The sequence below is a fragment of the Mauremys mutica genome, chromosome 3 (assembly GCF_020497125.1).
Source record: "Mauremys mutica isolate MM-2020 ecotype Southern chromosome 3, ASM2049712v1, whole genome shotgun sequence".
NCBI classification, from domain to species: Eukaryota; Metazoa; Chordata; order Testudines; family Geoemydidae; genus Mauremys; species Mauremys mutica.
In genome coordinates, this window is record NC_059074.1 from 107,540,895 (window position 1) to 107,565,212 (window position 24,318).

The 24,318-nt window shown below is 41.2% G+C and overlaps 1 protein-coding gene across 1 annotated transcript; it reads right to left on the reverse strand.

The window, feature by feature from the left end:
- Positions 1-442: 442 nt before the first annotated feature.
- Positions 443-23,964, reverse strand: NMBR (neuromedin B receptor). Its single transcript, XM_045010022.1, has 3 exons — positions 23,514-23,964; positions 3,510-3,858; positions 443-844 (listed from the first exon to the last, which is right to left on the reverse strand). The coding sequence occupies exons 1-3, from the start codon at positions 23,939-23,941 to the stop codon at positions 443-445; spliced, it is 1,179 nt and encodes a 392-aa protein (XP_044865957.1). The 5' UTR covers positions 23,942-23,964.
- Between the last annotated feature and the right edge of the window lie 354 nt (positions 23,965-24,318).

Here is a 24,318-nt window from a genome sequence, read left to right on the forward strand (position 1 = left end):
CTGGCTGGGAGAGGCTGACCCCCACTCCTTCCACCCAAAGCCCTGCCCCTTCCAGGGGCCCGGATCAGGGCTCCGTACCGGTAAGTAATTTATCTTACTTTCATCGCTACCTACCAGCTAAGTGAATCAATATTCTTTTTTAAATAACATCAGATCAGTTACACCACTATTAACACCATACCTTTGTTATCCTGTATATTAAGTGTACAGAATTGTGCCCCTTAACAAATTGTCTTAGAAACACTCATTCTTCTCTTCTCACTCAGTAATATCATTCATTTCTGTCTGAAAGTAATTAGAAGTTAGATATGCAATGGTCCCAAACTGAGAGATTTGGATCAATCCTCTGTTTCAAGGACTAGTGAAAGCATCTTAAGCTATTGACATGGCTGTGAAATAAAAGCCCAGATTTATTCCCAGGTAAAGTGCTGCACTGATGAAATCATAATGACATTTCCTGTTTTAGGTTGTGCCCATTCAGTAGAGTCAAGGTAGTCACGGTGTTCTTGGCATTGCTTTTCAGAGAAGTCATTCGTATGGCAGAGGAGCTGAGCAGATAACTGGTGGATCTCTCTCGATGAGATTTCCTCCCGCAGCAAAGTTGACTGTTGAAATGTCTCCTAAAGCTCTCACTCAGAAAATACAGTGCAAATGGGTTGACGCAGGAGTTGCAGAAACTCAATACTCGGGCCACTAAGGTAATGATCATATGTCCTAGCGATGGGTCGATCTCACTGTAATTAAACGACCGGTACATGTACAATACATGGTTAGGGAACCAGCAGATGGCAAAACAGCCAACAAAGACCAGAACAATTTTTGCCAGACGCTTTCGAGTTTCCATCTAAAATGATAAATCAACAGAACCCAAATTAACAACACAGAATAGAACTAATCCATATAACAGACTTAATTAAAACATGTGACATTTCACTACAATAACTCTAACAATGAATTCAGATAAGATCAGTAAAATTACTCCCTTTAAGGGCTAAATTACTTTTGCTATCTCATTTGCTTTCATTTCTCATTTACAGTTCATTTTCATTAACCAATCCTTAGCTGCTGGCAGCTACACTAGATAGACTGGCCTTTATGTTTGGGTTTGTTACATAGATAAGTACACCGAGATGGACTCAGATTCCAAGTATACATTGTCTTTCAGTCACCATAGTAAGCTGGTAGAATAGTTTCCTTTGGAATATATCTCAACACTTGGCTAATTTGAAAAAAGGTTTGAAATTCAGAGACATTATTAGTCTGATGCATGGAGTTTTAGTTCTGCAATGGTACTTACATCCCATTATTTCCCTCTGAGGCTGAAATGCCACAGTTTGTACCATTCTCTTAGGAAATCCCCAGAACAGGTGCTCTTAGCACACAATGGTGTCTCAGATACAGACTGAGGTAAAGGGTCTGGCAAAGCATCCAAAGTAACACTAGAGAAGCAGTTCCCAATTGCATTGCTGTAGGATAGTGGGAGTTGCAGCCCACCTGTTCCTCCAAAGACATTTACAGGGCTAAATGTGGGGGAATATGGCCTACATACTGGTCCTCACAAAAAACAGGATGGAGGGAACAGGCCAGATGGTCAACCCCTGAAGACAGTGAAGATAGAAAGCCACTGTGTGTTCCCTCCATTGTAGGAAGAGCCAGGGCCTGCTGTGGGGAGGAGGGCTTATGTGGAGGATTCATGCTTTCTGGCTCTATTTTTTACTAGAAAAACTCAAATGAACTTGGGGGTGTTGGAAGGTTGCAAAACCCTGTGAACTAAACCAGTAAATATAGTTCACCACTACCCATCCAAACCCAAACCAGTAGGTTTCCCACAGCCATAGAGAGCAGGCTGTTTTCTATCTCTGCAAAGTTTGTGCCATGAGGGGCACACACTCTAGGACTATGGATCTCTTCCTGCTTCTACTCGGCCTGATTCTCCACTGCCTTTCACCTTGTGCAACCATGTACACTTGTACAAAGTGAGTTGGAAATTGGCTATAAATTGCAAAGATAGCAGAAAATATGAGATGCGTATGTTCCCCGTCTGTACTCTTTCTTAGAGAAACTCTGGTTGGCATCAGGAATCTGAATCCTTTACTATTTGTCAAGTAATATGTACATTGGTCAGCCTGTCCTCCCCTTTTTAATCTAATAGATAAACTCAACAAATAATGAAAGCAAAAATCTGTTTTGTTTTTTAAAGAATCTCTAACAGTTTTGGAAATGTGATGTAAATTAGCTTTACTTTCATTGAGGTCAGACAAATGGCTCTTTATATTTCACAGAATAAGAAAATGGTCCATGCAATGCTGGTAAGTATGCGTTTTTAATAAGAAACAGGCTAGAATAGGAACAAAATGTTGAGTAGAGAGGACACCAGGAAATGTTTTCATTATTCTGTTAAATGATTTGCCATCTAAAAATATGTTTCTCTCTTATCAGGGGGTGAACAGGTAACAGTCTAAAATATGGCAGCAAATACCCTACCTAATTCTTTTCATCAGCATTGGTCTTTTATTAAGCAATCTAAGCTGCTGTAAAGTGGATGTATGATTTTGAGGCACTTTCCCTCAGAAAGATTTATTTTATTGAACAGTAAAACTGTTGTGTCATTTACATTGATGAGTCGGCTTCTGATATGGCTTGCTGATATGTCACACTAATTTGAGTTGGCTCCGTCTCAAAGATTTGTAGCATATTGTAATATAGAGGATGCCAAGAAGGATGGTACTACTAAATTTGGATTGTGGAGAACCTTGGTAGATTCAGCATTTCTAGTCAGAGAAATACCCCCAGAATTTGACTGTTTATCCAAGCCATATTGTTCTAGAAACAAGGAGAAACCCTTACAACTACAAGTTTTCTCAAGGGATTTTCAGTACTTCATGGTTTCAGCTAGACTAGATGTCCTACAAGAACTGCCTTTTCTGATGTATTTCAATACTTAGTTTCCAGTCGCAAGGTTTTTTTATACCTTTGATGAATCTGGCCCTTTATCGTTTGTTTCCACAGATTATTCTGTAATGCACTGGATTTCTTTCAGGAAGAGATGAGTATATAGAGGTCAGAAAGCTACAACTGGTTGCCCCAGCAAATGCTGTTTCTTAATGTATACAAAAGTGATTGCTAAATCAACAACACATACAAATACTCAAGTCACCAATACCATACATCAGTATATATAGTAATTAATATCATCAGTTGAATTATTTTTGTTTCTTACTAAAAGGCTAAGACAGAAAAGAAATAAACACACTCTTCGGCTTGTGTTTCTTTGTATTTCTTATGTAACAGAGTAAAAATACTCATTCCAAACTAGTCTTAGAGCTGTTGTAAAATAAGATTTAAAACATGGAGTTTTTTGAGGTAATGCTAGACCTGGGTCCATGCCTATGAAATTTTTAATATAATCCTAGGCCTATACTAGTTATGTTAGAGCTTTTGTGCTTTTATTTTAAAATGTGTACAGCAGACAAATCTTTCAGCATACAAGTGCACTGCAAATAGCTTACCTGTCTTTTAGAATGCTCACTATATTCTCCAGGGATATTGTGTGCACTCTTAATTAAAGTCTTAGCAATATGATAGTAGTAGATACTAATGATAGTGAGAGGGATAAGGAAATATACTAAGAATATCAGCACAGAGTGGATCTTTGGGTGCATGTCATCTGTCTTGGGATACGGTACGCATGCCCTGAAACTGACATTATCTGTACCGTTGATGTGGGCCACTTCAGAGAAAACTGCTTCAGGAACTGCTAACATCATGGAGATTATCCAGATGGCAAAAGCTTTAAAACACGTCCACAGAACTGCATTTGATGTTTGGATATCCATGGGATTTACAATTGCTTTGTACCTGGAGAGGGGCAAAAATAATTAATTAATAATAATAATAAACATTCTATGTCTGATGCAAAAAGGCAATACAAGCCTTTGATTAAAGTAACATGTGACACTTCAATTTTTCTGATGTGATGTGTCAAGATTTACATATAATCTATTTTTACTACAGTATACTATATTTATTAATGTATATTACTTTTGCCAGCATTGATAAATTAACAAACAGTATAGGATACAAAAGGCAAGCACTTATAAAAGAACAGGATTATCATTCCACAGTAAAGTAAAATAAAAGAAAGAGAAATACAGCTGGTCACGATTGTTTTTCACAAAACTGGTTCATCAAAACTAAATTTTTTGGCTGGAAAGGGTTAGTTTGAATAAATTTCTCAACTCAAATATTTTTGAAAAAACAACACATTTTGAACTTGTTGAAATGTTTCAGTTCTACATTATCAAAATGAAAAAATCTAGTTTTCTGGTTCATAACAATCTTAAGTTAATTATAGTAAAAAAATTAAGAAATAACAAATCTTCAAAAGCAAAACAAAACTTCAGAAATTATTGAAATGAAATGGTTTGATTGACCCAAACTGATTTTTTTTCCAGATTTTTAGTTTTTGACATTTTGAATTTGTCCCAATTCAGGATGGGAATTTTTTTTTTTTTAAATCTTGAAAATTCTCACAGGATGGGAAAAATGTTTCCCACTCAGCTCTAAGCAGAAGTCAACATATAGCTAAGTGGATACCAAGGGCTGGTTTGTGGCTGCATCTAACTCAGCCACACAAGGGAGTAGAGTGGAGCGAAGCTGTGACCCAGTGGCAGATTAGCCACTGGGCCAAGGAATCTCATGCCCTGGGGTCCCAGCCAATTGTGAGGCCCTGGAAAAATGGGCTCCCCTGCACCCCAACCAGCTCAGCAAACCAGTGTTCCTGCTGTGGGGGGAGAGGGATCAGGGCCCAGGGGCTTGCCCCACTCCACCTGCCTGTCCAGCACTCCTACCGGGAAGCAGGGGAAGACCCTGCACCCTGACCATGCTCTTCCCCCAGCAGGAGCACCAGGAAGGTGGAGGGGGCAAGCCCCCACGCTCTGACCCTGTTCCCCCCAGCAGAAGGGGTGGGGAGGGGCCCCCTATTATTCTAGCACCCAGCACCACATGGCAGCATTAGATGTCCCTAAACTGCAGACCCAGGCACAGAAGGGAAAGCAGGAGCTAAACATCCAATGTTCTCCTGCACTGTGAGTGAGTGGAGAAGGAGAGGTTGAGAGATGGCTCCACTCCCCTATATGCCAACCTACAGAGCTGGCTGGAAATCAAGGGAGGAGTATGTTATGCCATGTATTATTATTATTTTATTAATCGTGTTTATTATGGTAATGCCTAAGGGCCAATCAAGAGTAAGTTCTCATTGTGCTACACTCACTTAACAAACAAAATAGTAGACAGTGTCTGCCCTGCAAAGCTTACAATCTATATAGTGCTGTAGCAGATTCCTAAGCCAATGCAAGAGAGAAGCACTGGAGGAACTGTTCCTCAGAGGAAAGTTTCTGGGGCACAATGTTTCCTGAAGCAACTCCTGTGTTTGGAAACCTTCTTGTTCTATACAGAATTTTTCTGTCTCCATCATGATAGCATAAAAGATTTCCATTAAGCCTGATGCCCAGACCCTCAAAGGTATCCCACTGAAGTTAGGAGCTTCAAAACCTTTGACAAACTTCAGTGGGATACCTTTGAGGGTCTGGGCATCAGGCTTAATGGAAATCTTTTATGCTATCATGATGGAGACAGCAAAATTCTGTGCAGAACATGAAGGCTTCCAAACACAAATTGTGACCTTATTAGTCAACAGTATCTTTCTTAGTTCTTTCTTCCTTGATTTCATTATACGAAGACAAACGATATGTTTCATTTTATGATTTGATTGAGCTGACGTTGGGTCATTACATCTGCCAATTTTTTAAAAAACATTACATTTTTTTCTGTGAAAGCCATGTATTGTGTTAAGAAAATCAATTCTCTCCCTCTCTCTCTCTCTTTCATGACAGGACATTGAATTATTATAGCTGCAGCCACACCACCTGGGACTGTGGTCTTGTCAGCTCTCATCAGTTAAGCAGTGTTAGGCCTGAACCAGAAATTGATGTTGGTGATTCAGTAGATGGCACACTTTCACCTGAGCCATCACTGAGTCAGTGTTAGAGGGTACTGTGCTGTTGGTGGTGTCCTCTTTAAGATGAGACATAAAGTTACTGATCACTTGTGGTAACAAAAGAACCCCTGGCTTCGGTTCTAAAGAATAAGGGTGGTCAGGCTGCAAAATTTCATCAGTGTGTCCTGTCTACTTAAATTCCCCAGGCATTTTTAAAGAGACACATTATTCTTCACTCCCTGTCCTAGGGCCCAATCCTGTGAGATGCAGAGTGCCCTGATCTCCAGCTGAAGTTAGTGGGAGTAGAACTCAGCACCAGCCAGGAGGCATTCAGCATGTTGCAGAATCTGGCCCATTGTTTATACCTATGAAGAGACATGGCATAGGAAATGGTAAGTAACAGACTACAGATGAAATCAAACATAAATGATGCATTCTGACATTAATTAAAGGTAATTATGCAGCTTCTCTATTTGTACAAAATTGGCACAGATGTAGATAATAGGACAATCTGAAATCTATGAGCTCCTAGATTTCTATAAACAAATTTGACAAATTTGGCTAGGTTTTATTAACATTTGGAAGTAAACCTAACTAAGGAATGTTATTTATTTAAATTAGCAAGGAAAGCCAAGTTCCCATTAACCTCTTTGATGAACCCAGTGCATTGTACATTGCCAGTTAGGTCATGTAGTTATTATAAGTGAGTCTTCAGTTTTAATTAGAAGTCTTCCCTAAAATTCTATCTTCCCCCTTCTCTAACATTACCACCAATGGCAAGGGTGCTTCATTGTAGGAAATATTTTTATAATAAATTTCCTTTCTCTGGAGCTTAGGCATTCTGCTTATAAATACATTCACACACTCACTTGAAGCTCCCACTGTGAATATCTGAACCTGACTAGTGGATATGTTACAGAGCTTCTTATTGTTGGCATGGAAGAAACTCCCTCCGTCATCCTCACCCCTCACTCCCTCGACACACAAACTAAATGTCTTAGTGATGGAATGAAAGATTTTTTGACAGAAATTTTTGTTGGAGTCACATGGTCTCAAACCCTAACGTTGATTATATCATCTGTGATGATTATTTTAAAGAAACTGATATAATTGCTGCTTCAAGAGAGAAAAAGCCACTCAAGTGCTAGATACTGTCATCTTCCATTGCACCTAATACTGTCGGAAAGAGCATTCTTGTGATTTGTCTCTTTTAAATAATAAAATACCATGAATCAGGACAATAATTTACTATAAATATTCATTTTATGAATGAAACAGCAAAGTACCATTCTCAATGTTTGTACTTCTGTGACTGCACTAATGTCATTCAAGGGACTGAGACCTCCAGCCTCTAAAGTATTTAGGCACCTAAATACCTTTGAGAACCTGAAGCTTGCTGAGTACCCTCTGCTTGCGCTGTTTTCAGTATTGTATTATTTCCTTCCTGCCTACAGCATATGCATGCACAGGAAGACATATAAAAGTTCAGATATTATCAAAATATGACTCTGGTACTGGGAGTAGATCTAAATGCTAAAAAATGTTTCACTTCCTTCTGACTATTTTCCTTCTCCTCCCCCAATAACTTCATCGTTCTCCTTGAAGCTGGCTGGGGAAAATATTTTTTAAAACAATTAACCAAATTCAATGGTTGGATGTGCATATAGGACTCCCATGAATCCAAGTGCAGAATTTAGCCTGGTGTTCGGTCCTTTTCCAGTGCTATGAAAGTATGGGAGGTTATTGAAAAGTGTCTTCATGAAATGATTGAAATTTGGAAGGGTCAGAATGGATTTATGCCATATTTGCTCTATGAGTACTCAAGTTCAGAGAAAAGAGATAGCAACTGAGTGAGGTCTTTATGGACTTCGAGATGGTGTATGATCATGTACCACAAGAATTAGTTTGGCAGACTTTGTGACAGAAAGATGTGCTGGAAGGATATGTCCTTCTTTTCTAGGATATATATGATGGAGTGACTACCATAATCAAAACCAAACATTGCTACAACTGAGAATTTCCAGTAAATGTTGGCCTGCATCAGGGTCAGCGTTGAGACCTTTTTCGTTTTTGTTGTCTTGGATGTGATAAGTGAGAATATATGAAGGGAGTCACCTTGGAATATGCTGTTTGCTGATGACTTAGTGATATATGCAGAAGACTGTGAGATCCTGCAACCAACTTTGAACAGTGGCAACACAGTTTAGAGTGAATGTTGGTAAGACTGAGGCTGTAACAACTGATGGAGGAGGACCTGCCATAAAGGATATTACAAGCAAAGAGCCTAAAGTGAAATAATTTAAATACCTAGGATCAATGGTTGCTGACAATGGTACCTTCCTGAGTGATGCCTGAGATCATACCAAAGCTGCTTGGTGCAAATGGTGAGAGATGCCCCCAGTTTTTTGTGGTAAAAAGATACCAACAAAGTTAAAAGCTAAAGTGTATAAAACTGAAATTCAACCCATCCTAATGTATGGAACAGAGACTTGGCCAGCAACAAGAAAAGAAATCAGTATGCTCTCCACCATGGAAATGAAGCTGTCGAGATGGACAGTTCCATGATAGAAAATGAAATGAGGCTGTGAGAGGCCTAATGCAGGTTGCCCCAACTGAAGACAATTTGAGGGAGGTGAAGCTATGTTGGTATGGCTATGTCCAGTGGAGACCTGAGAGTTATGTTGGTAGGATGGCCTTTTCAATGATTGTGGATGGAAGATGATCAAAGGGGTGGCCAAAGACTCAGAACATGGACTGGATATCAGCAGAACTTATAACAATTTTCATGACAGCCAGCAGTATAATCATGAGTTTTGGAAGAAGGCTTTAAAAGTTGCTAAACTGGAATAGGAAAGTAGCAAGAAAAAAGAAGTCTCTAGTCCTTACAGCTATACCACCACTACAGGCATCAGACTTCCTGTCCACTGCTGTGCTGCTCTACACTACACTGAGTCCACTTCCTGCCACACACACTGTACCCTGAAATAAAGCATGTCTAAATGCCTTTTGGGTATAGCTTCACAGCTGGACTAGGATTTTCTCTTACAAAGCCATAAAATCCACCACTTTCAGGCAGCTTGTCAGCCATGAGGAAAAGCAGTTTTCAAGGTAGCAACCACAATGACAAAACAGAAATATCCCTTTCGCTTTTCTGCACATTTGCAGTGTTTCTTTCCTTGTCTGTTTGCCACCAGCAGGGCCGGCTTCAGGCACCAGCATTCCAAGCTGGTGCTTGGGGTGGCATTCTGCAAGGGGTGGCAGGCCCTGTTGTTTTGCCCCCAAGCAGCACGCCAAATTGCTGCTGTGGGCGGTGGGGGCAGTCCCTGTGCCCTTAGGGCGGCAGGCGCGTTTCCGCGGTGAGGGCAATTCAGCGGCAGCTTCTATGTTTAGCTGTCTGGGGCGGCTTCAGCTAAATATAGAAGCTGCCGCCAAATTGCCACCGCCCCGGAAACGCACCTGCCGCCCTAAGGGCACGGACTGCTCCCGCCACCGATGGCGGCAATTCGGCGCGCTGCTTGGGGCGGCGAAAACTGTAGAGCCGGCCCTGGCCACCAGGGAGATCTGTTTCATGGACCTGCAGCACTAACAAGCAGCCTTGTCCAAAACATGATGCCAGATTTTCTCAATACTTCTAACACTGAGATGACTTATTTGCTTAGGCCTTTATCCTGCACCTTTGAAGTCAGGGGGTGTTTTACTGTGCAGGATTAGGGCCTTAAAACTACACCATGTAATCTGCACAGAAATCAGTTGAAATGAGGACCAACGAAGTAGTCAAAGGAGAGTGATCCTCACATCAGAAACATCCAGTTCAGGGTTATGTTTTAGAGACAAGCTCCATCCACACAAACTGTTCAACAGCAGTCTGAGAAGTGTAATGAAAACCATTTGTCTGTACCTTACAAAAGAAAATCCCTTCAAGCTCTTCACAAAGAACCATCATTAATAATGTCCAGGAATATGGAACTACAGGGATTTCCTTTACTTTTATTAACAATGCTGTGGACCATATAAGTAAGCTCCTGTAGAAAAGCCAAACAGTTACTGCAATGTCCTGTGTAAATGGGACATATAGGCTCTCATGACTTACATATACACAGTGCTAACACACCACATCCTCAGCTGGTGTAAATCAGCATAACTTCATTTGTTGTTTGTAGTGATGTTGTAGCCATGTTGGTTCCAGGATTTTAGAGGCAGTGTGTGAGGTAATATATTTTATTGGACCAACTTCTGTTGGTGAAAGACAAGCTCAGAAGATATCACCTCACCCCCCTTGTCTCCATAATTTCATTGACGTCATTGGGGCTATGCCTCTTTATACCAGCTGAGGATCTCTAGCCCAAATTAAGGTGTTACACATTTATTTATTTCTATAAAGGCAAGCTCCAATACTGCCCTGCAGTTATAGAGACAGCTGGATCCCCCAGTTATGAAAAGAGTGAATGTTTTTGCAATTTGAAGGCGTTTGTGAAAACATAGATGACGCAGAAGTTATATCTGATTACATTGCATTCCTGCTGCTTTTGAAGCAGATTGAAATGCAGATAGTGTTTATCTGAGAATTTCAGAGATGTTAATGGGGCCAACTACTGACTCGAAAAGAAAAGGTGTTGATCACTGAGATGTAATTTAAAGCTGATTATTGCAAATTGTTGTCATATTACTGTGATTTGTATTGAATTATGTTTTAAGGCTATTGGGGAAGTTTTCTGGTACAACTGACTTAGCCACATAGCTTCCATTTTAAGATAACAGGGCCAGTGCTTAGCCCACAAGTAATCCCCCAAAATGCCATCTGCCATGCTCATCTCTCTACTGGCATTTTACTTTGAGTGTGATTATGTTAGGTTTGAAATATAAGAAGACATTGTTTAGCTTGACAATATAAATGGTCGTCAGGAGTCTAAATACAGAATTAAGGTGTTGTAATGCAGCACTTTTTACAAAGAATCAGTGTCCAGTAGTAGATCATGCAGAGAAATTTTATACCAGGAGGGTGAAAAGTAAACCCTCTAAAGCAAATCCTGCTTTCCTTATATGAGCAGCTGCATTGACTTAATGAGTCTATTTGCCTGAGTAAGATGAGCAGAATTTGACTATTCAGTACAGGAGAAAATGACCTTATTCATATGATGGTCTAGTGTCCTGGGAAGTTCTTTCAGGACACCTGCAATTTCCTAGTTTTTCATAGAATCAGTCTATCCATTTGGCGCTGTTTGTTTTTTAACAAATATAAAATGCTTGTTCAAGACATATCCCTTTGCTGAGTAGAACTGGTTCTGCATTTACCAGTGGAATGATCATTCAGTGTGATGATAAGCATTAGGAGTGAAGAGAAATTGAATGGGTGAGTGGAGACATGATTAAAACTGTTCATATGCTCAAAGTGAATGTCAGTGACATGTGTTCAGTGTTTCATGATAAGTTTCTGGGGAAACAAATTCTGCAACTCCAAGAAATTGGTCCTGTTGAGCCCAAAACTAGCAGCAGCAATAGCCTAGTATGACACTTTTTAAAATGATACTCTTGTCTTTGGTATGATGATTTCTCCACCCTAAAAGGTGTCACCTTAAAAATTTCCCCGTTTTTGATTTTGAAAATATGATCACCTTGCAGGTGGGAAGTATAATTCTATCCTACTCAAACTCCCCCCAGCCCCCCATATCTGGAGTTTCACAGAAAGATGGTAACATTTCTCTGCCTTTTCTTTTTCTCTTGCCTCTGCCTCCACCTCTCATCTAAAATAAACCTAGTGTACGTCTTACAGGCTAACAAAAGCCTTGCAGCAAGAGGCCAACTCGCAGATCCATGGAGAGCCATAGCCTCTTAATGCCACTGGCCTGAATCCATTTACCTGGTATTGCACAGCCTTTCACTGACTGATAAAAGACATCTTTATCTATTTGCTCAAGCCTATTCCTGAGGAGGGTGATGGTGAAAGAATTAATGGAGAATTTTCAATATTCTCTATTGTAATGATATTTAAGCATATACATGCCTCCAAAAATTCACTGATGGGCACCTTTTATACAACTTAATGTGCCATAACAGATTCGGTTCAATATGGAATATGGTCAGAAAGGCTAGCAGTGACTGTGAAAACAGCAAAAACTAAGGGCCTGATTCTTCATTCCATGACACATTTTACACCCCTGTCTAGTCTAGTAATAGACTAGAAGATCAGGCTATAAAACTTTTTGGCTCCTATGAGTCTTGTCTCCTGGAGGTTTGAATGGGCAAGGCATTTGAAAGGAGTGAAGCATTTGGGGTTTTATTCCTCTCCCCCTTGCCCTCACTATGGGCCTGATCCAAAGCCCATTGAAGTCAAGGTCCTTAGTGAACTAATGATTTCCAAAAACTTCCCAGTATATTGGAACAGGTTGGTTTCACAAAACTGGGACAATGAAACAACTTTTTTTTTAAATGGAGATATACCTATCTCATAGAACTGAAAGGGACTTTGAAAGATCATTGAGTCCAGCCCCCTGCCTTCACTAGCAGGACTAAGGAGTGATTTTGCCCCAGATTCCTAAGTGGCCCCCTTAAGGATGGAACTTACAACCCTGAGTTTAGCAGGCTAGTGCTCAAACCACTGAGCTATCCCTCAACATAGTCTGTTTATAATAACATTCTCACTAATACATAATTTATATAAACATCATTTCAAAGTGTGTATATATACCCATCTTGATATAATATACTGTATGGCTATTGCTACTGCACATCCTTAGGCAGTGGATCAAGAAGCACACTATTGCTCTGCACATACCTGAATAAAGAAAATCAATTTTCATCTCCTAAAGGTACCACTACCAGAGGAGAAGGTCAATAAAATGTATTTGTTGCACAGAAGCATAAATGTATGGAGGCAGAAGCCTATGGTGTAAAATCTGTTCAATTACAGTTTACCCTTTTAAAACTATAACTGTCATAAAACCATTCCCCACATTTCCTTTCTAAATTCAGGAATAGCCTGTGCCAGTGATGGGTAGAATAATTAAAGAGCAGCTATAGGATAACACGTCCCCCTGATTTTCAGAAATGTTATGGCCAATACTCAGGCAGTGTAAATGAGCACAGCTCTGTTGACGTCAGAGTCTTGTCCATTTACAGCAGCTCAGGATCTAGCCTTACATTTTAAAATCCTGAATAAAAGGAAACTGTTGCCTCATCCGCCTTTTCAGCTGTTCCATACCAGTTGCCTCATTCTCCCCTTTTCAGCATATCTGATTCCATTTCATTTGCATCTTCTGCAGAAGCTTTGCATTGTAGCAACACAGAGACATCCACTTAGATTTTTATGTATTTGTTTATTGTACCTAATAAAAGGATCAAAGACACAAAAGTGCATTTACCAAAAATAAAGAAGGTAAGGAGAGAAAGCAAAAATACACAATTAAAGAGCTGAATGTGTAAACGAAGTATTGAAAAATAAAACAAAAGGTAGAATATTAATGTGGAAAAAACAATGGATAATACAAAAGGAACAACACACACAAAAAAATAAGAAATAGACAGAGGAAGAAAAGTGAAAAATGATATATAAAAAAATTAACCCCCCCAAAACCATAAAGCCTGAAAGAACAGATGTTTCTATAACAAAACACACATTAGAAATATTCTGTTCCTGATGCAATTCTGCAATCTAAAGCAATGATGCAACATAAATATACATTTTGGGTAAGATATATATAAAAATCAATCACTCTATGTGTGTGTGTATATATATATATATTTATTTATAGAATAAATAGTGAAGATACTTAGCTCATACACACACCTCTACCCTGATATAACGCGATCCGATATAACACGAATTCAGATATAACGTAGTAAAGCAGCACTCCAGGGTGGGGAGGGGGCCTGTGCGCTCCGGCGGATCAAAGCAAGTTCGATATAATGCGGTTTCACCTATAACGCGGTAAGATTTTTTGGCTCCTGAGGACAGCGTTATATCGAGGTAGAGGTGTATTTATTTATAGAATAAATAGTGAACGTACTTATATATATGAGCTAAGTATCTTCACTATTTATTCTATAAATAAATATATATATAAGAGCTAAGTATATTCACTATTTTTTCTATAAATATATCTCATCATCAGTATGCTCAGTAAGAAATGTTTCGCCCCTGGATAGCATTGCCCAGAGAGCTATGTGGACTAGCTTTCCTTTTTCACCTTACTTTGCAGCACTGCTAGGGGCAGAGTACTGATCTTGATAGTATGATCCAATAGAGTAAATCCCACATTCTTAACCTAGAGGAAATGGATATTTGCTAACAAGGGCTTCTCAGCATACTAGAGAAGCTCATTCAGCACATGGTCTTGAGGGACATGTTGAACAAAACTGATTGAGAAAGAAAGAGTAGAACCAGCAAAGAGAAGTTGTATTTGATCTGAATTGCATTATTTGTACTTAACTTGCAAATGTTTCAGGTTAGGTGATTTCTCAGTCTGTTCCAAAGGTCAATTTTCATACTGATTTTTTTCCTTGAATAATTCTCCCATACATTTAGTAAAGCTGTGTGAAAGGGTTAAAACTCAAAAACAAACTGGAAGATTTGGGGCTTTTCATACTGTAAATAGGCGACATGCTGATCTTCACCTGAAGAGAGAAGATACATTCAATGCATATAATACACAATGCCTCTTTTCTGGGGTTTGCCTTTACTGTTAACTTACATAACAACAGCAGAACATAAAACTCACCATAAGCTATCTCCCTGCAGAACCTCCTCTGGCCCAGACCCTAGTTCTCTATGTCTCAGAGAACTAGCTCCAACCCCTCTCATTTCCTGATTAGAGTTGTTAGTATGCATCTGCTAGACTGATTTAGCAAAAATACATCTGCATCTCTGCATGGAGTTCAAGTTCTTGACATCAAGATGCCTGAGCAGAAGAGCCCTGCATCCCAAAGCAAGATCCTAGAATCTGGTGCCTGGGTAAATATCTATTCTTTTGTGACTACTTTGGGCGTGCCAGCTGCTTTGTATGTCCTAAAATAGTTTTTCAACTAGAAAAAAGGAGCCATGTGTGAAGATCAGCACTATATATTTTAGAGAGCTGAGCCCACAAGAAAATACCCATACAAACAGGGCCGCCGAATTACCGCCGAAGCGGGACCCGCCGCTGAAGTGCAGCCCAGTCTTCGGCGGTAATTCGGCGGAGGGGGGCCCCCGCCGCGGGTCTTCGGGGCACTTCGGCGGCGGGTCCCGGAACGGAAGGGTCCCCCGCCGCCGAATTACCGCCGAAGACCGAGCTGAACTCGGCGGCGGGTCCCGCTCCGTCTTCGGCGGTAATTCGCCAGCGGGGGGTCCTTCCGCCCCGGAGCGGAAGGACCCGCTGCCGGCGAAGACCGGGAGCAGAAGAAGCTCCTGCGCCCGGCCCCGCAAGAGTTTTCTGGCCCCCCCCAAAGCGAGTGAAGAACCCCGCTCCAGGGGCCCCGAAAAACTCTGGTGGGGGCCCCTGTGGGGTTCGGGGCCTGGGGCAAATTGCCCCTCTTGCCCCCCCCCTCTGGGCGGCCCTGCCGAAGACCCGCGGCGGGGGCCCCTCTCCGCCGAATTACCGCCGAAGACCGGGCTGGACTTCGGCGGCGGGTCCCACTTCGGCGGTAATTCGGCGGCGGGGGGGGCCCCACCGCGGGTCTTCGGGGCACTTCGGCGGCGGGTCCCGGAACGGAAGGACCCCCCGCTGCCGAAGACCCCAGGCCCCCGGAATCCTCTGGGCGGCCCTGCATACAAATCTGGGGATCAGGATCAAACCTGGTGCCCTATGTTTCATCCCTCCTTTAAACATCATGGTGGTACAGTACCTAGCTCCCTCATGGATTAATGTGGTGTCTTTTGACATCCTCCCAGCCCAGGGTCTGCCAAGCACAGAATTATGTGATGCAGTAAACTGCACCTCCCATCAGCCAGGTATGATGTAGACTCAGTAAATACTGTTCAACAAGCAGGTGCTTGAACAAAGGTCATCCACATTACAAGGCAGAACAGTTCCCAAAAACGGTATGACTGACACCTGACACACTGGCATCCCATTGATCTATTGTAGTAGTCTAGTCCTATCTGTGAACCTTGCAAGGAGAGGTGAGGCCAAGGGCCCAGACCCAGCCCTACATCCCTCCTCCCTGACACAACACATTGAGTGACCTAAGAACCCTGCAAACTAGCCATTGCCAGGCATAGCTAGTTTAGGTATTTTGACTGCTACAAATACACATTGACTCCTACAAATGCATGGATTATTTTCTAGCTAAATTAACAAAAAGCTACCTATATACCAAGGGCCCAGTTCAGCAAGGTGCTTCAGCATGTGCCTAACTTTAAACACGGGAGAAATCCCACTGAAGTATCTTGCTGAATCAGGGCTACAGTTCCAGCAAAAGTCTTTCTAGCACAGGGGTTTTGGAGAGGATTCCCAACAGAAATTTCTCCCATATGCTTTTCCTGTGGGAATCCACTGACTATATATGATTGCAATTTGGGACTGGGCAAGTACAAAACCAAGAAATTGTTGGCTAAACCTGATCTGTACAAAAAGAACATTACCTGAAGAGAAACAATTCCATGTATATGCTCTGAGCCCCAGCCCCTGACTCAATTAACAAATCTTTTGCCAAGCCCCTTCCCTTTCCTTTTCTATCTACTGTATGCAGTCGAGTCAGTTTCCCCTTTTTGGTCTGATTGGCTTTATGTTTTCTGTTATTTAATCTTTGGTTTAAACCTGTTCTTGGTTTCTTTCAAGTTACTTTCAGTGTGCTGTTTATTGCTGCTTATTTATTTCTGAGGGTTTGTTTTAGGGTAAACAAGTATATGCAACTTAAGTACTTTTCCGGTATCCTATATGTGTATTCACTTAGCCACTCACCCTCTTCACTTGCTCCACTACAGGGAAGAAATGAGAACTTTGGGGGGCTCTTAACACATTTGACACAGCAGGAGCAGTCAGGATATTCAGTGACTTTCAAATTCATCCCTCCACCTGTGTGGTGCAGTGGACTAATATTAGTAATCTTGGTCCAATACAGGGGCCATAGGAAACTTGCCTGTTTAAGAAGAAAACAGATAGGGCTTTACAAACTTAGAGTACAATCTTCAGAAGTGCTTGGCATTGACCGTACTCTGCTCCCATGGAAGTCAGTGGGAGTTTTGAAAACCCCACCCTTGACTTTTAACTCAGTCTCCTATTCAACTATCCATTGCCAATACACTAAGATGTATTTGAGTGTTTGAACTTATTTCATGCCAAGGAAAGATTTCACATGGAATTCCCAGCTACACCATTTTCCCTAAACATATTGGGATGGAGATATAGGGCCTGATTCTCTGCTCACATCAGGGTAAACCCGGAGTAACACCATTGGAGTTCATAGCATTACCAGCGTAAGTGAGAGCAGAATCAGGCCCAGTGTGCTCAGAAACCAGTGTTGGGCACATTAAAAATACCTAGATAGAGAGACTGATAGGGAATTCACTTATTTTCCTCTCTTATTCAGTCTCTCTCCTTCCTATTCTTTTAAAATGTCCTTCCTGAGTTAATGAAGAGAACCCAAGATGGCAGATTACAGTCTTCTTGACCCTTGATGTCAGTCCTGGTATAAGGAGGTTGGGATGGCAGATACAGTGCTCAGTATTTGGTTAACTACACCTGTTGGATGGTTTAAATTTCTTCAAACCCCTCTAACTCAGTGTGCCAACGGAGTTTAGCACCAAAAAAGTGTAGAAAATAATTACTTTTTGCCTCCAGTCCATGTTTTTAAGAGAGACAGGCTTGTTTAGGAGAATGTGGATACCTCTGAACACAGACTTCTAGTCAAGATAAATCTTTTACTATTAGTTCCCCACTTATGAAAAATCGATATTTTATGTACCATAACTTATGGGATACAGTCCATAAGACAATATTACTTGTAATGATGTTTCAGCTCTGCAAATGCTGATACTGTGACATGACATTACTCATGAAACTACCACTTTCTGTGGCCTATGTCTCATAAAATGACCTCATGGTCTGGTGTGTATGCAAATATTTAAGGATACAAACCCAGTACCTGCTATGTCAGAGGTTCTCAGACTTTTGTACTGGTGACCCCTTTCACACAGCAAGCCTCTGAATACCACCTCCCTTATACATTAAAAACACTTTTTCATATATTTAACACCATTATAAATGCTGGAGGCAAAGCGAGGTTTGGGGTGGAGGCTGACAGCTCACGACCCCCCATGTAATAACATCATGGCTCCTTGAGGGGTCCCGACCCCCATTTTGAGAACCCCTGTGCTGTGGGATATTTTGGTGCCCACCACACTCTAGTAAAGGACTTTAACACCACTGCTGAAAGACCTCATCCTAATTTTTCAATTGGGTATCTGACAATGTAAGAAATAATAGAGGTATAAACTGATTCAACAAGCATTTTGTTTTCTATTATAAAGTCAGAAACCAGCACTGAACTCATATATTTTTAAGGTTATATAGAACTGTAGTTGTCTTTCTCTCCATTTCTACATCTACTTATGCATAGTTCCAAGAAATGCTACTTGAAGCCATAGAAGATTAAAAGTAATATTGTATTGAATAGTTGAGCTATTCAAATCTCAATAATGATGTAAGGTGCTGATCCAGCAAAGCACTAAAGCAGGCTCCTAACTGTAAGCATGTACTTAAATGCTTTTGGAGTGGGGCCAAAATGATGATGGAGCTTTGCTATTAAAATGTAGGAGTTAAAATGCTGGCTCTAATGTAGTCAATGACAAAACTCTTATTAACTTCAGTGGAGTCTGATTTCAACCATGACCATTACTCAATTATCCTAATAGCCATCTAATTAGTGCTTTCTTTCGGTCATGCTTTTAAACAAGAAGAATAAGTCACTCTGTATGTATGGTGATAGAACCCGATTTATGCTTGGTCTAATTCCATTGATTTCAATGGAGTTACACAAGGGCTGCATTTGACCCTCTGCACTTTAAGCATTCGTTAAAAAGATAAATAAATCTAGAGAAAACAGCAGAATTGTATTTGATCACAATATTAGAAAAATGTGACCATGCAAAAAAGTATGAACTATAAACAGTAGCCCATGGTATTGTTAAAGGAAGCTGAAAACGTTGGGCTGAATCTTTAGCTGGTATAAATCAGCATAGCTCCATTTACACTTCCTGAAAAACTGGTCCATTATCCTGACCTACTTGACTAACCTAATTGCCTTCTATGATGAGATAACTGGCTCTGTGGATGAGGGGAAAGCAGTGGAAGTGTTATTCCTTGATTTTAGCAAAGCTTTTGATACGGTCTCCCACAGTATTCTTGCCAGCAAGTTAAAGAAGTATGGGTTGGATGAATAGACTATAAGGTGGATAGAAAGCTGGCTAGATTGTCGGGCTCAACGGGTAGTGATCAATGGCTCCATGTCTAGTTGGCAGCCAGTATCAAGTGGAGTGTTCCAAGGGTCAGTCCTGGGGCCGGTTTTGTTCAATATCTTCCTTAATGATCTGGAGGAGGGCGTGGACTGCACCCTCAGCAAGTTTGCAGATAACACTAAACTGGAAGGAGTGGTAGATACACTGGAGAGTAGGGATACGATACAGAGGGACCTAGATAAATTAGAGGATTGGACCAAAAGAAATCTGATGAGGTTCAACAAGGACAAGTGCAGAGTCCTGCACTTAGGACAGAAGAATCCCATGCACTGTTACAGACTAGGGACCGAATGGCTAGGCAGCAGTTCTGCAGAAAAGGACCTAGGGGTTACAGTGGACGAGAAGCTGGATATGAGTCGACAGTGTGCCCTTGTTGCCAGGAAGGCTAACAGCATTTTGGGCTGTATAAGTAGGGGCATTGCCAGCAGATGAAGGGATGTGATCATTCCCTTCTATTCGACATTGGTGAGGCCTCATCTGGAGTACTGTGTCCTGTTTTGGGCCCCACACTACACGAAGGGTGTGGAAAAATTGGAAAGAGTCCAGCAGAGGGCAACAAAAATGATTGGGGGCTGGAGCACATGACTTATGAGGAGAGGCTGAGGGAACTGTGATTGTTTAATCGGCAGAAGAGAAGAATGAGAGGGGATTTGATAGCTGCTTTCAACTACCTGAAAGGGGGTTCCAAAGAGGATGGATCTAGACTGTTCTCAGCGGTACCAGATGACAGAACAAGGAGTAATGGTCTCAAGTTGAAGTGGAGGAGGTTTAGGTTGGATATTAGGAAACACTTTTTCACTGGGAGGGTGGTGAAGCACTGGAATGGGTTACCTAGGGAGGTGGTGGAATCTCCTTCCTTAGAGGTTTTAAAGGTCAGGCTTGACAAAGCCCTGGCTGGGATGGTTTAGTTGGGGATTGGTCTTGCTTTGAGCGGGGGGTTGGACTAGATGTGCTCCTGAGGTCCCTTCCAACCCTGATATTCTATGATTCTATGATAGAATCCAGACACATTGAAACTTGTTTTCGAGGCATTTTGCAGATATAATTGTTTCTAATCATCATGCAGTACAATTTCTTCAGGAAGTTTACATGGAGAAAGATCATGGGAGCCCAGTATTCTACAAGGGACAAGATACAAGGTACACATTTGTTTCACTAAAAGGAAGAGGTCACCAGTTTTCTGAAGAAAATATTTATCTGTAACAGAAAGGTCAAATGAAATACAAAGGACAGTTAGACTAGATCAGTGGTCCCCAACCTTTTCATCTGGCGGGCACCAGACAAAGGACCGTGGCGGCGGTGGAGCATCCGCCGAAATGCCGCCGAATTTCAGCGGCATTTCGGTGGCGACGCCTCTCGATGACATCACTTGTTGGCGGCAAGCAGTGTATTCGAGAGGGGTTGCTGCCGAAATGATGCAGGAATTCGGGGGCGACGCCTCTCGATGACGCCGCTTGTCAGCAGCAAGCGGCATCATCGAGAGGCATCACCGCCAAAATGCCGCAGAAATTCAGTGGCATTTCGGCGGATGCTCCACCGCCAGCCAGGATGCGGGCACATTTAGATGTCCCCATGGGCACCATGGTGCCCATGGGCACCACGTTGGGGACCCCTGGAATACATGTATATGCAATGAGTACCACTGTAATAGCCAAACAAGGGTATTAATTGACCCCCGTCCACAACAAGTCTCAATACTCAAATATCATACTGTTCAGTCCATGGTGACTTATGAAGTCAACCCTTGTAATATTTTATTTTCTGAAATCACCATTACTGTAGCACATGTCATTTGACATAGGGAATTTCCAAACTTATGATTACTATTAATTACACTATGGGAATATTTACACCCTCCCTTTTGCTCCTCATTCCAGTTTCTCCCAACTCCTTTTATACAATCCAAATAGTAAATGTAGGCATACTGTTAAAAAAAACTCTGAATATTTTATGTGTGTTACTTTGTATGTTTAACCCCACTGAAGTTTAAAGGGACAAATTTGATCCCTTTTTCCTCCTAAAGCTAAAAAAGACAAATTCACAAATCTCTCCTTAGGTCTGTCTGAGTATTTTCTGTTGATTCTCATGGCAATGATAGACCAGAAAAACTTTTAGTTACAATGTAGTAAAAAGTACAAGTACTTTAAAGGATATCTGTGAAAAGAGTATGTTTACTATGCACCAAACTAACCACTGTAGTAAACAGTGATGCTCCTGTAACTTCTTTGGAGATCCAGCATTCCTTCAGTATGAATGCCTTCCATTTAGTTCAATGGGAGCTTAAGGTCTACAAAAGTGCAGGATAGAGTTGAAAGAGACGTCTCCAACTCCCATTAAGTCAAGACTCTCATTGACTTTAATGAAAGTTGGACTGTGTCCAAAAGTAATAACGATTCAGCCAATTGAAGTCTATGGAAGTTTTTGCTAAGTAAAGACTGATGGATTGAGATTGGTAATTATTTACCAAGTGAATAAATCCATGGTAAATTAAAAGATAATCTACAGAAGAAAAGAAAAAGCACAGTTGTCAAATAATATGCTTGGCTTTGTCAGGGAAATTACTCCCATTTCTACTACGCATAATATAATACAAACCTCTAAAATGTTAAAGGAACCACCTGTAATAAAAACATTTTATGCAGTCAAGACATCATGTGTATTGCTGTTTTCTAGGATGTCAACACTAAAATATATGCAGTCATCATGACTTTAGCATTATTATATAACAAGGATACAAAACTATATGTAAAATAATACTGAATTTATGATGACGCAGAAGTTGTATCTCAAAAGTAAAATAAATTAAACTTGAACCACTATACCACCTCCACCATATTTCACTGGTGATTTTACAAATCTCTGATTTGCAAATACATTCCTTACATATCATATAGAATATCACAATAGCACTTTTTAAAATGAAAGAATATTTTGCATGTCCACTTTCATATACAAGGCAGTTTGAGGTAAATTCCTGAACTGATGAAATCAGATCTTTCACAAGTTGCAGTCAAAGATACAAAACATGAATATAGATTGAATGCTTTATACAAAAGTAATAATATAGGGCCTGATTCAAAGCCCACTAAAGTTAATCTGACTTTGAGGGGCTTTTGGATCAAGCTCTTAGATGAAATCAGACTCTTTTGTAAACTGGCTGAAAACCTGAAATAAAATTGTTTTATACCCTGAAGGAAAAAGTTAAAACAAAAACAAAACAAAAAACAACAACAAAAAAGTGTGTTAAAGCTAAAGATACATTTTCCAACACAAACCTTTATCAGTGTTATACATTTCAAGCCAGTCATGCATGCACATGCTCAGGTAAAACTCCCACAGAAGTCAGTGAGAACTTTGCCTGAAGGAGTTCAAAAACTTTCATCTGAAGCTGAATAAAAGTGTTCAAAACAGGAAAGAAAAAAAGACAATGATAATTTAAAGGATGCAGTCAGTTATTTTGCAACACATTTGTCATTTAGGGCCTGAGCCTGCAATCCCTTCCTTAGTTAAGCAAATACTACACCTGGGAACAGTCCCAGTGGAGTCAATAGGTCTACTCACATGAATAATCACTACCACTGTGAGTAAGAATTGTCAGACTAGGACATGAGGATGGTAAAAAGAGAAAGTGTATTTTTCTTTATCTGCTGTTCCTCTACAAAAGTTTGAAAGTGTTAATGGAGCTGATCCAGTAGCTTTGAATTCCATGAATGGTTCTCTTTAAATCATTCAGCAGAAAGAGATGCAGGAATAAGCCCTTTCCTCTTTATTGCTGGGGGAAAGAGTGAGGGAATTTGTTTGTTGTTTTTTCTGTATGTTTGGAATGGAGATGAAATGGGTATCGCTGTTTTGGACAACAAAATCAAGATATAATTCAAGGGCATGTCAAAACAGAACATTCTGTTGCACCAGCATTCCTATGGTACCAGAATAGGTCTGGTACTAATATCTGGCAACTAGTTGCTCCTGTAGAGCAGAAATTTCTCTGTCTGTCTGTCTGTCTCTCTCTCTCTCTCTCACACACACACACACACACACACACACACACACACACACACACGATCTCTAGGCGTATTGCCATCTTACCTGTCTGCACTCAGGGCGGTGAGCGTGAAGACGGACACGCCCACCGAGGTGAGCTGGATGGCCGGGATGAGTTTGCAGCCCACCTTCCCGAACATCCATTCCTCGAAGAGGTAGCTGGAGGCATCCACCGGCATGCAGGTCACCAGCAGCAAGAGGTCTCCGGCGGCCAGGCTGGAGATGAAGATATTGGGCACGCTTCTCATAGCGCTGTTGGAAATGAAGATCTTCACCAGGGTGATGTTGCCTAGCAAGCCCACGGTGATGATGAGCAGGTAAAGCGAAGGGATCACACAGCGGACGATAAACATCGCCGTGCCCCGGGAAGGGGCCAGGAGGTCTGTCTTCAGTACCACCCCTGGCACCAAAGCATTGCTGACATTTCCTCCTGCGGGCTGCACGGTAAAGTTGAGGGAGAGCTCTCCAGCCATCCTCCCAGCTCCGGAGACACCAACTGCAGTGGGAAAGAGCAAAAGGATTTGTCTCTGAGTCAGCAAAGAAAATGTTGTTCTTTCTTTCTTCCAAGTTTTCTCCCACCAAAAACGCAAAGGAGGGATTGTCTGCGGGCAAACGCTGAAGAGTTAAAAGAGAGAGACCTTCAGTTGTGTAATTTCTCTACCCAGAGCCACTTCTTCGGGGTCAGAACAGTCTCTTGCACATTGGGAAGCTGAGGGGAACTAAACCAGATCCAGAACGAAACTTTCTTTTTGACTTAATCATAATCTTCGGGGGTGCTTCTGTTCTGAAGGGCGCATCCCGAAGTCCTTTCTCACAGCTGCTCACACGGGGATAGTGATGGGACTGGCAT

Bases quoted from the DNA above. Each gene is read 5' to 3' on its own strand.
- NMBR (XM_045010022.1), bottom strand. From the start codon at position 23,941: ATGGCTGGAGAGCTCTCCCTCAACTTTACCGTGCAGCCCGCAGGAGGA. The intron at 3,859-23,513 runs GTAAGATGGCAA...GCCCCTCTCCAG, and splicing joins ACCGCCCTGAGTGCAGACAG to GTACAAAGCAATTGTAAATC. The intron at 845-3,509 runs GTAAGCTATTTG...TTATCATTTTAG, and splicing joins GTGAGCATTCTAAAAGACAG to ATGGAAACTCGAAAGCGTCT.